Consider the following 14,147-nt stretch of genomic DNA (forward strand, 5'->3'; position numbering starts at 1 on the left):
CAGTTGAACATTGTGTATTTGTTTACACAATGTCTAGTTTAGTCTAGTACTCAGTGTAATAAGGTGTTAAACCAGTTGAACATTGTGTATTTGTTTACACAATGCTTAGTTTAGTCTAGTACTCAGTGTAATAAGGTGTTAAACCAGTTGAACATTGTGTATCTGCATTTTATAGTGACACAGTATGTTATCTACACTGTGTAGTGTCACTGTATATTATATGCACCATATAGTATCACAAGATATTATTATTGTGCATATATTATATGCACCATATAGTATCACAAGATATTATTATTGTGCATATATTATATGCACCATATAGTATCACAAGATATTATTATTGTGTATATATTATATGCACCATATAGTATCACAAGATATTATTATTGTGCATATATTATATGCACCATATAGTATCACAAGATATTATTATTGTGTATATATTATATGCACCATATAGTATCATAAGATATTATTATTGTGCATATATTATATGCACCATATAGTATCACAAGATATTATTATTGTGTATATATTATATGCACCATATAGTATCACAAGATATTATTATTGTGTATATATTATATGCACCATATAGCATCACAAGATATTATTATTGTGTATATATTATATGCACCATATAGTATCACAAGATATTATTATTGTGTATATATTATATGCACCATATAGTATCACAAGATATTATTATTGTGTACATATTATATGCACCATATAGTATCACAAGATATTATTATTGTGTATATATTATATGCACCATATAGTATCACAAGGTATTATTATTGTGTATATATTATATGCACCATATAGTATCACAAGATATTATTATTGTGTATATAATATATGCACCATATAGTATCACAATGTTTCTTCAAAATGTATTTAAGGAGGAAAATTTCAATTGATACCTTGGTTTTATTTTTCCATTTGACCTGCAGGTGTCCACTCTTTTCATCGGAGGATCAGCTAAAACAATATTGAAACAAACATCATGAACTAAACCTGAAGTACAACACATAACAAGGTATCTACCTGGTGTGAATCAACAATATACATGAGATGAGAGTACTTTTGTCACTGACCTCAATAATAATGACATTGTCACTGACATAAACAATATGAACAGTGTCACTGACATAAACAACATGAACAGTGTCACTGACATCAACAATATTAACATTGTCACTGACAAAAATTTTTGAACAGTGTCACTGACACAAACAATATGAACAGTGTCACTGACATCAATAATATTAACATTGTCACTGACATAAACAACATGAACAGTGTCACTGACAAACAATATGAACAGTGTCACTGACACAAACAATATGAACATTGTCACTGACATAAACAATATGAACATTGTCACTGACATAAACAATATGAAGAGTGTCACTGACACAAACAATATTAACAGTGTCACTGACATAAACAATATTAACAGTGTCACTGACATAAACAATATTAACATTGTCACTGACATAAACAATATGAACAGTGTCACTGACATAAACAATATAAACAGTGTCACTGACACAAACAATATGAACAGTGTTACTGACATCAACAATATTAACATTGTCACTGACATAAACAATATGAACAGTTTCACTGACATCAACAATATGAACAGTGTCACTGACATAAACAATATGAACAGTGTCACTGACAAACAATATGAACAGTGTCACTGACACAAAGAATATGAACATTGTCACTGACATAAACAATATGAACATTGTCACTGACATAAACAATATGAAGAGTGTCACTGACACAAACAATATTAACAGTGTCACTGACACAAACAATATGAACAGTGTCACTGACATCAACAATATTAACATTGTCACTGACATAAACAATATGAACAGTGTCACTGACAAACAATATGAACAGTGTCACTGACACAAACAATATGAACATTGTCACTGACCTAAACAATATGAACATTCTCACTGACATAAACAATATGAACATTGTCACTGACATAAACAATATGAACAGTGTCACTGACACAAACAATATGAACAGTGTCACTGACACAAACAATATGAACAGTGTCATTGACACAAACAATATGAAGTGTCATTGACATGAACAATATGAACAGTGTCACTGACATCAACAATATGAACAGTTTCACTGACATAAACAATATGAACAGTGTCACTGACAAACAAAAGGAACATTGTCACTGACATCAACAATATTAACATTGTCACTGACATGAACAGTGTCACTGACAAACAATATGAACAGTGTCACTGACATAAACAATATAAACAGTGTCACTGACACAAACAATATGAGCAGTGTCACTGACACAAACAATATGAACAGTGTTACTGACACAAACAATATGAACAGTGTTACTGACATCAACAATATTAACATTGTCACTGACATAAACAATATGAACAGTGTCACTGACATAAACAATATGAACAGTGTCACTGACATAAACAATATGAACATTGTCACTGACATAAACAATATGAACAGTGTCACTGACATAAACAATATGAACATTGTCACTGACATAAACAATATGAACAGTGTCTCTGACATCAACAATATGAACAGTGTCACTGACATAAACAATATGAACAGTGTCACTGACATAAACAATATGAACAGTGTAACTGACATAAACAATATTAACATTGTCACTGACATAAACAATATTAACATTGTCACTGACATAAACAATATGAACAGTGTCACTGACATCAACAATATGAACATTGTCACTGACATGAACAATATGAACATTGTCACTGACACAAACAATACGAACAGTGTCACTGACACAAACAATACGAACAGTGTCACTGACACAAACAATATGAACAGTGTCACTGACACAAACAATATGAACAGTGTCACTGACATCAACAATATTGACATTGTCACTGACATACACAATATGAACATTGTCACTGACATAAACAATATAAACAGTGTCACTGACAAACAGTATGAACAGTGTCACTGACACAAACAGTATGAACAGTGTCACTGACATAAACAATATAAACAGTGTCACTGACACAAACAATATGAACAGTGTCACTGACACAAACAATATGAACAGTGTTACTGACACAAACAATATGAACAGTGTTACTGACATCAACAATATTAACATTGTCACTGACATGAACAGTGTCACTGACAAACAATATGAACAGTGTCACTGACATAAACAATATAAACAGTGTCACTGACACAAACAATATGAACAGTGTCACTGACACAAACAATATGAACAGTGTCACTGACACAAACAATATGAACAGTGTCACTGACACAAACAATATGAACAGTGTTACTGACATCAACAATATTAACATTGTCACTGACATAAACAATATGAACAGTGTCACTGACATAAACAATATGAACAGTGTCACTGACACAAACAATATGAACAGTGTTACTGACATCAACAATATTAACATTGTCACTGACATAAACAATATGAACAGTGTCACTGACATAAACAATATGAACATTGTCACTGACATCAACAATATGAACAGTGTCACTGACACAATCAATACGAACAGTGTCACTGACACAAACAATATGAACAGTGTCACTGACATTAACAATACAAATATTAAAGTGTCACCAAACATCAGTAATATTAAGTCTTACTAACAACAATATAAATATTAAAGTGTCACTAACATTCACAATATGAACAGTGTCACTGACATTAACAACACAAATATTAAAGTGTCACCAAAGATCAGTAATATTAAGTGTCACTAACAACAATATAAATATTAAAGTGTCACTAACATTCACAATATTAACAGTGTCACTAACATTAACAACACAAATATTAAAGTGTCACCAAAGATCAGTAATATTAAGTGTCACTAACAACAATATAAATATTAAAGTGTCACTAACATTAACAATACAAATATTAAAGTGTCACCAAAGATCAGTAATATTAAGTGTCACTAACAACAATATAAATATTAAAGTGTCACTAACAACAATATAAATATTAAAGTGTCACTAACATTCACAATATTAACAGTGTCACTGACAATAACAACACAAATATTAAAGTGTCACCAAACATCAGTAATATTAAGTGTCACTAACATTCACAATATTAACAGTGTCACTAACATTAACAACACAAATATTAAAGTGTCACCAAAGATCAGTATTATTAAGTGTCACTAACAACAATATAAATATTAAAGTGTCACTAACATTCACAATATGAACAGTGTCACTGACATTCACAATATTAACAGTGTCACTGACATTCACAATATTAACAGTGTCACTGACATTCCCAATATTAACAGTGTCATCTTCCTTGTAGTGCTAATAATATACAGATTATATTTCCCTACATTTACCACACTTATTTAAACAGGTGTTTAGTATTGGACTTTATGTGATGCATGAGATCAGTGAGAACCAGTTCTGGACCTTACCAGATTCGGATCGATTCCGTATTATTATTTCATCATCATCTTCAAAAGTTGGTTTCTTTTTCTTTCGATCCAGCAAAAGAAAATATATAACCTTTTCTGTGTTGTGACTGTGATAGAAACAACAAAATTAATATCTTATCTATGTTATAACTGTCACAACAACAACAGTATATAACCTTATCTGTGTTATGACTAGGATAGAAACAACACAAGTATCTGTATTATAATTGCTTAAACAACAACATTGGTATTTGTGAAGACAATAGTATTGATATGAATGTTATAACTTTAAAAACAACAGTAAAATTGGTATCTGTGTTATAACTGTAAAACAATAGGATTGATATCAATGTTATAACTTTAAAAATGACAATAACATTGGAATCTGTGTTATAACTGTAAAAACAACAACAACATTGGTATCTGTGTTATAACTGTAAAAACAACAACAACATTGGTATCTGTGTTATAACTGTAAAAATAACAACAACATTGGTGGTTGAGGTACTACACTCTTGACAAACCATTACTGACATAGATGTTCCTTTAACATGACACTGTTGGTAGAGGTATTACTAACTTGACAGGCCATTATTGATATAGATATTGTTTCAACATGACATTGTTGGTAAAGCTATTATTAGCTTGACAGGCCATTACCGATATAGATATTGTTTCGATGTGACATTGTTGGTAGAGGTATTATTAACTTGACAGGCCATTATTGATATAGATATTGTTTCAACATGACATTGTTGGTAGAGCTATTATTAACTTGACAGGCCATTATTGATATAGATATTGTTTCAACATGACATTGTTGGTAGAGCTATTATTAACTTGACAGGCCATTATTGATACATATATTGTTTCAACATGACATTGTTGGTAGAGCTATTATTAACTTGACAGGCCATTACCGATATAGATATTGTTTCAACATGACACTGTTGGTAGAGGTATTACTAACTTGACAGGCCATTACCGATATAGATATTGTTTCAACATGAAATTCTTGATAGAGCTATTATTAACTTGACAGACCATTATTGATATAGATGTTGTTTCAACATGAAATTCTTGATAGAGGTATTACTAACTTGACAAGTCATTATTGATTTAGATATTGTTTCAACATGAAATTCTTGATAGAGGTATTACTAACTTGACAGACCATTATTGATATAGATATTGTTTCAACATGACACTGTTGGTAGAAGTATTACTAACTTGACAGACCATTATTGATATAGATGTTGTTTCAACATGAAATTCTTGATAGAGGTATTACTAACTTGACAAGTCATTATTGATTTAGATATTGTTTCAACATGAAATTCTTGATAGAGGTATTACTAACTTGACAAGTCATTATTGATTTAGATATTGTTTCAACATGAAATTCTTGATAGAGGTATTACTAACTTGACAGACCATTATTGATATAGATATTGTTTCAACATGACACTGTTGGTAGAAGTATTACTAACTTGACAGACCATTATTGATATAGATATTGTTTCAACATGACACTGTTGGTAGAGGTATTACTAACTTGACAGGCCATTACCGATATAGATATTGTTTCAACATGAAATTCTTGATAGAGCTATTACTAACTTGACAGACCATTATTGATATAGATATTGTTTCAACATGAAATTCTTGATAGAGGTGTTATTAACTTCACAGGCCATTATTGATATAGATATTGTTTCAACATGACATTGTTGGTAGAGCTATCATTAACTTGACAGGCCATTATTGATATAGATATTGTTTCAACATGACATTGTTGGTAGAGCTATAATTAACTTGACAGGCCATTATTGATATAGATATTGTTTCAACATGAAATTCTTGATAGAGGTATTATTAACTCGACAGGCCATTATTGATATAGATATTGTTTCAACATGAAATTCTTGATAGAGATATTATTAACTTGACAGGCCATTATTGATATAGATATTGTTTCAACATGACATTGTTGGTAAAGCTATTATTAATTTGACAGGCCATTATTGATATAGATATTGTTTCAACATGACATTGTTGGTAGAGCTATTATTAACTTGACAGGCCATTATTGATATAGATATTGTTTCAACATGACATTGTTGGTAAAGCTATCATTAACTTGACAGGCCATTATTGATATAGATATTGTTTCAACATGACATTGTTGGTAGAGCTATTATTACCTTGACAGGCCATTATTGATATAGATATTGTTTCAACATGACATTGTTGGTAAAGCTATCATTAACTTGACAGGCCATTATTGATATAGATATTGTTACAACATGACATTGTTGGTAGAGCTATTATTAACCTGACAGGCCATTATTGATATAGATATTGTTTCAACATGACACTGTTGGTAGAGGTATTACTAACTTCACAGGCCATTATTGATATAGATATTGTTTCAACATGACATTGTTGGTAAAGCTATTATTAACTTGACAGGCCATTACCGATATAGATATTGTTTCGATGTGACATTGTTGGTAGAGGTATTATTAACTTGACAGGCCATTATTGATATTGTTTCAACATGACATTGTTGGTAGAGCTATTATTAACTTAACAGGCCATTATTGATATAGATATTGTTTCAACATGACATTGTTGGTAGAGCTATTATTAACTTGACAGGCCATTACCGATATAGATATTGTTTCAACATGACACTGTTGGTAGAGGTATTACTAACTTGACAGGCCATTACCGATATAGATATTGTTTCAACATGAAATTCTTGATAGAGCAATTATTAACTTGACAGACCATTATTGATATAGATGTTGTTTCAACATGAAATTCTTGATAGATTTATTACTAACTTGACAAGTCATTATTGATATAGATATTGTTTCAACATGAAATTCTTGATAGAGGTATTACTAACTTGACAGACCATTATTGATATAGATATTGTTTCAACATGACACTGTTAATAGAGGTATTACTAACTTGACAGGCCATTACCGATATAGATATTGTTTCAACATGAAATTCTTGATAGAGCTATTATTAACTTGACAGGCCATTATTGATATAGATATTGTTTCAACATGAAATTCTTGATAGAGGTATTATTAACTTGACAGGCCATTATTGATATAGATATTGTTTCAACATGACATTGTTGGTAAAGCTATCATTAACTTGACAGGCCATTATTGATATATATATTGTTTCAACATGACATTGTTGGTAGAGCTATTATTAACTTGACAGGCCATTATTGATATAGATATTGTTTCAACATGACATTGTTGGTAAAGCTATCATTAACTTGACAGGCCATTATTGATATAGATATTGTTTCAACATGACATTGTTGGTAGAGCTATTATTAACTTGACAGGCCATTATTGATATAGATATTGTTTCAACATGACATTGTTGGTAAAGCTATCATTAACTTGACAGGCCATTATTGATATAGATATTGTTACAACATGACATTGTTGGTAGAGCTATTATTAACCTGACAGACCATTATTGATATAGATATTGTTTCAACATGACACTGTTGGTAGAGGTATTACTAACTTCACAGGCCATTATTGATATAGATATTGTTTCAACATGACATTGTTGGTAAAGCTATTATTAACTTGACAGGCCATTACCGATATAGATATTGTTTCGATGTGACATTGTTGGTAGAGGTATTATTAACTTGACAGGCCATTATTGATATAGATATTGTTTCAACATGACATTGTTGGTAGAGCTATTATTAACTTAACAGGCCATTATTGATATAGATATTGTTTCAACATGACATTGTTGGTAGAGCTATTATTAACTTGACAAGCCATTACTGATATAGATATTGTTTCAACATGACACTGTTGGTAGAGGTATTACTAACTTGACAGGCCATTACCGATATAGATATTGTTTCAACATGAAATTCTTGATAGAGCTATTATTAACTTGACAGACCATTATTGATATAGATGTTGTTTCAACATGAAATTCTTGATAGAGGTATTACTAACTTGACAAGTCATTATTGATATAGATATTGTTTCAACATGAAATTCTTGATAGAGGTATTACTAACTTGACAGACCATTATTGATATAGATATTGTTTCAACATGACACTGTTGGTAGAGGTATTACTAACTTCACAGGCCATTACCGATATAGATATTGTTTCAACATGAAATTCTTGATAGAGCTATTATTAACTTGACAGACCATTATTGATATAGATGTTGTTTCAACATGAAATTCTTGATAGATTTATTACTAACTTGACAAGTCATTATTGATATAGATATTGTTTCAACATGAAATTCTTGATAGAGGTATTACTAACTTGACAGACCATTATTGATATAGATATTGTTTCAACATGACACTGTTGGTAGAGGTATTACTAACTTGACAGGCCATTACCGATATAGATATTGTTTCAACATGAAATTCTTGATAGAGCTATTATTAACTTGACAGACCATTATTGATATAGATGTTGTTTCAACATGAAATTCTTGATAGATTTATTACTAACTTGACAAGTCATTATTGATATAGATATTGTTTCAACATGAAATTCTTGATAGAGGTATTACTAACTTGACAGACCATTATTGATATAGATATTGTTTCAACATGAAATTCTTGATATAGGTATTACTAACTTGACAGGCCATTATTGATATAGATATTGTTTCAACATGACACTGTTGGTAGAGGTATTACTAACTTGACAGGCCATTATTGATATAGATATTGTTTCAACATGAAATTCTTGATAGAGCTATTATTAACTTGACAGGCCATTATTGATATAGATATTGTTTCAACATGAAATTCTTGATAGAGGTATTATTAACTTGACAGGCCATTATTGATATAGATATTGTTTCAACATGACATTGTTGGTAGAGCTATTATTAACTTGACAGGCCATTATTGATATAGATATTGTTTCAACATGACATTGTTGGTAGAGCTATCATTAACTTGACAGGCTATTATTGATATAGATATTGTTTCAACATGACATTGTTGGTAGAGCTATTATTAACTTGACAGGCCATTATTGATATAGATATTGTTTCAACATGACATTGTTGGTAAAGATATCATTAACTTGACAGGCCATTATTGATATAGATATTGTTTCAACATGACATTGTTGGTAGAGCTATTATTAACTTGAGAGGCCATTATTGATATAGATATTGTTTCAACATGACATTGTTGATAGAGCTATTATTAACTTGACAGGCCATTATTGATATAGGTGTTGTTTCAACATGAAATTCTTGATAGAGGTATTACTAACTTGACAAGTCATTATTGATATAGATATTGTTTCAACATGAAATTGTTGGTAAAGCTATCATTAACTTGACAGGCCATTATTGATATAGATATTGTTTCAATATGACATTGTTGGTAAAGCTATCATTAACTTGACAGGCCATTATTGATATAGATATTGTTTCAACATGACATTGTTGGTAGAGCTATTATTAACTTGAGAGGCCATTATTGATATAGATGTTGTTTCAACATGAAATTCTTGATAGAGGTATTACTAACTTGACAAGTCATTATTGATATAGATATTGTTTCAACATGAAATTCTTGATAGAGGTATTACTAACTTGACAGGCCATTATTGATATAGATATTGTTTTGACAGGACATTGTTGGTAAAGGTGATATTAACTTGACAAACCATACAATACAATACAATACAACACAATACAATATCATTCAAATCAACAGTAATAATGGCAAGGAGAAGAAGATCAACCACAAGTAAAAACTAAATAAACTAATGTGCCAAGAACACAAAAACTAAATAAACTAATGTGCCAAGAACAAAAACTAAATAAACCAATGTGCCAAGAACAAAAAACTAAATAAACTAATGTGCCAAGAACAAAAATACTAAATAAACTAATGTGCCAAGAACAAAAATACTAGATAAACTAATGTGCCAAGAACACAAAGGATGCGGACATGATGAACACCAACAAACCTCATAATCAACATATTTGACTGGTGAAACACCAACAAACCTCATAATGAACATATCTGACTGGTGAAACACCAACAAACCTCATAATGAACATATTTGACTGGTGAAACACCAACAAACCTCATAATGAACATATCTGACTGGTGAAACACCAACAAACCTCATAATGAACATATCTGACTGGTGAAACACCAACAAACCTCATAATGAACATATCTGACTGGTGAAACACCAACAAACCTCATAATGAACATATCTGACTGGTGAAACACCAACAAACCTCATAATGAACATATCTGACTGGTGAAACACCAACAAACCTCATAATGAACATATCTGACTGGTGATCCATTCTACAAAATCTCAAGACACCAAGATACAATGAAAAACAAAAAGAAGACAACTTCAACGACAACACCACTGATATACAACAACGCATCTTTCGAGGTAGATCTGAAAACATCTATTTCCCCAAAACACCTCAAAACAGTATCTTAAACAATTTTTTAAAAGAATTTCAACATACTTTTACAGAAAAGAAAACTGAAAAACAACCTCACACAAAAAGATATTAATTCTATAAATGCCCCAAAACAAGACAACAACATCAAAATTCTAAGAGCAGATAAAGGCAATGCTACAGTTATAAAAAACATAAATGAATACATTCAAAAAATAATTAACATATTATAAAATACAAACAAATTTAAACAAGTACAGACAAGTCCAACAAAAACACATGAAAACCAATTAAACAAAACGCTACTACAAATATAATCTGAGAAAACATTTATTCTTATCTAAGAAGGACCAACTTGCACATACTACAATTATACAACACCTCCAAACCTCACAAACTTAACTGTCCTCAATGTCGACCTATGAATCGTTTAACTACAACCTCAGTAAATACATAGTGTGGACATTTTCTAAATATGTAACATCAGCTGTCTCCTTTTTCAAAGACTATTTTAACTTTAAATATATTCTTAATCAATTAAATCATAAAGCTTTAATGGCCAGTTTGATGTAATCTTCCTCTTCACAGAAGTCCCAACAACTAAAACCCACAAGACAGCTTTAGAACTTTACATCCAAGACCCCAACCCATTGATACACATTCCCAGCAACCAATCTGACACCCTCATAGAATTCACTACTTCATAAACTACAAACAAATAAATGACTTAAGTGTGAGTAATCCCGTGTCACCAGTTCTGGCCAATATTTCTATGACACAGACTGAACCTCAAGCGATCAGTTCAGCCTTACACCCACCACTATACTGGTACAGGTATGTTGATGGTACAACTGCTGGAGTCATATCTACATAACAGACACTCAGTTTATCAACCACGTTAACTCTATACAACCCAACATTAAGTTCACCTGTAAACAGGAAAAAAATTAAACAAATAGCATTCCTCAACTTCAAGATCACAAGAACTGATACACAGTTCAAAATAGAAATCCATAGGAAAATAACTCATACTGGACCCTACATTTCCTGGGACTAAGCACGTGAAACAAAATAAAAACCCAAAATATTATGAAACCAAATAAACACAACTATAAAACTATGTTCACCTGATAAAATAAACAAAATAAAAAAACACTTCATGAACATCAACAAATTTCCTTCAAAACCGTTGAAAAATTATACGCACACACCTACAACAATAAATCCCAATATACAACAAACTTCCAAAACCTAACACTGCTACATATAATACATTCCCAATATCAGCAAAAAATAACCAATATTTGGAAAAACCTTATAGCAGAACACAACATTCCACTAAACACCAAATTTATTCAAAAACCAGGTAAAAAACTAAGGTCTTTTCTGTGTAAAAACTACACTAACAAACACAACACAAACATTACTTATAAAATACAATGTAACAACTGCCACAACTTCAATATTGGAGAAACAAGCAGAAAAATGGAAACTAGATTCAAAGAACACAATAAACACCTTCACACGTTTTTGAACACTGCAAATCAAATAAAAGTAGAGGTATTAATAATTTTAAAGGTCATTATTGATATTGTTGATAGAGGTATTACTTATGTGAGAAGTCATTACTGATATTGTTGGTAGAGGTATTACTAATTTGTAGATATATTGTGGTACAAAACATTGTTTTGACAGTATATTGTATGACAGTATAACACTCACAACCAGAATTAGATACTTGTCACTCCCATGAGGTTCCTTTGTTTGAGACTCGAATTGCTCATGAATCTACATGAGTAGATTTAAACCAACACTGTTAACACTAGCACTGACCTTAAGGACATCAGTTCTTCCACCAGTTTCTGTCTGTTTTTGAAACATCCCAGAGACATCATATTTCTGAGTACATCTGGATCTAAATCCCCTTCTGAAGGAATGATGTAAGTCTGAAACACAGGGTACACTTCGTTATAAAAATTAGTTATCTGATACGTATCACTCGATGTAATGCTCACTTCCAATCACAGCTGTTCAGGTGTTATCATATGTTCGATTTGAGATTCTTAGTAGCTAGAGTTTTTATAATTCTGGGATCGAGTTCGCTAAATACAATGGAAAAGTAATTTTCGACATAATTCTGAATAAAGTTAACAGTTGAAGAAAAGACTGAGACATGTCACTTTGGTGTTTAGGTGTTATTAGCAATGGAAATAACTTGTCACTTTGGTGTTTAGGTGTTATTAGCAATGGAAATAACTTGTCACTTTGGTGTTTAGGTGTTATTAGCAATGGAAATAACTTGTCACTTAGGTGTTTAGGTGTTATTAGCAATGGAAATAACTTGTCACTTTGGTGTTTAGGTGTTATTAGCAATGGAAATAACTTGCCACTTTGGTGTTTAGGTGTTATTAGCAATGGAAATAACTTGTCACTTTGGTGTTTAGGTGTTATTAGCAATGGAAATAACTTGTCACTTTGGTGTTTAGGTGTTATTAGCAATGGAAATAACTTGTCACTTTGGTGTTTAGGTGTTATTAGCAATGGAAATAACTTGTCACTTTGGTGTTTAGGTGTTATTAGCAATGGAAATAACTTGTCACTTTGGTGTTTAGGTGTTATTAGCAATGGAAATAACTTGTCACTTTGGTGTTTAGGTGTTATTAGCAATGGAAATAACTTGTCACTTTGGTGTTTAGGTGTTATTAGCAATGGAAATAACTTGTCACTTAGGTGTTTAGGTGTTATTAGCAATGGAAATAACTTGTCACTTTGGTGTTTAGGTGTTATTAGCAATGGAAATAACTTGTCACTTTGGTGTTTAGGTGTTATTAGCAATGGAAATAACTTGTCACTTTGGTGTTTAGGTGTTATTAGCAATGGAAATAACTTGTCACTTTGGTGTTTAGGTGTTATTAGCAATGGAAATAACTTGTCACTTTGGTGTTTAGGTGTTATTAGCAATGGAAATAACTTGTCACTTTGGTGTTTAGGTGTTATTAGCAATGGAAATAACTTGTCACTTTGGTGTTTAGGTGTTATTAGCAATGGAAATAACTTGTCACTTTGGTGTTTAGGTGTTATTAGCAATGGAAATAACTTGTCACTTTGGTGTTTAGGTGTTATTAGCAATGGAAATAACTTGTCACTTAGGTGTTTAGGTGTTATTAGCA

General features: G+C 31.2%; 1 protein-coding gene across 5 annotated transcripts in view; it reads right to left on the reverse strand.

Annotated features, from left to right (window-relative positions):
- The window catches only part of LOC143256403 (serine/threonine-protein kinase BRSK2-like), a 90,833-nt gene that overhangs the window by 12,803 nt on the left and 63,883 nt on the right, over positions 1-14,147 (reverse strand). For all 5 annotated transcript variants that reach the window (XM_076513606.1, XM_076513602.1, XM_076513603.1 and 2 more), the window contains 3 exons: positions 12,811-12,923; positions 4,494-4,600; positions 930-987 (listed from right to left, as the gene is read on the reverse strand). In XM_076513606.1, coding sequence (XP_076369721.1) covers positions 930-987; positions 4,494-4,600; positions 12,811-12,923 — 278 coding nt within the window. The remainder of the gene's footprint in view (positions 1-929; positions 988-4,493; positions 4,601-12,810; positions 12,924-14,147) is intronic.

Source organism: Tachypleus tridentatus, chromosome 7 (genome assembly GCF_004210375.1).
Source record: "Tachypleus tridentatus isolate NWPU-2018 chromosome 7, ASM421037v1, whole genome shotgun sequence".
NCBI classification, from domain to species: domain Eukaryota; kingdom Metazoa; phylum Arthropoda; class Merostomata; order Xiphosura; family Limulidae; genus Tachypleus; species Tachypleus tridentatus.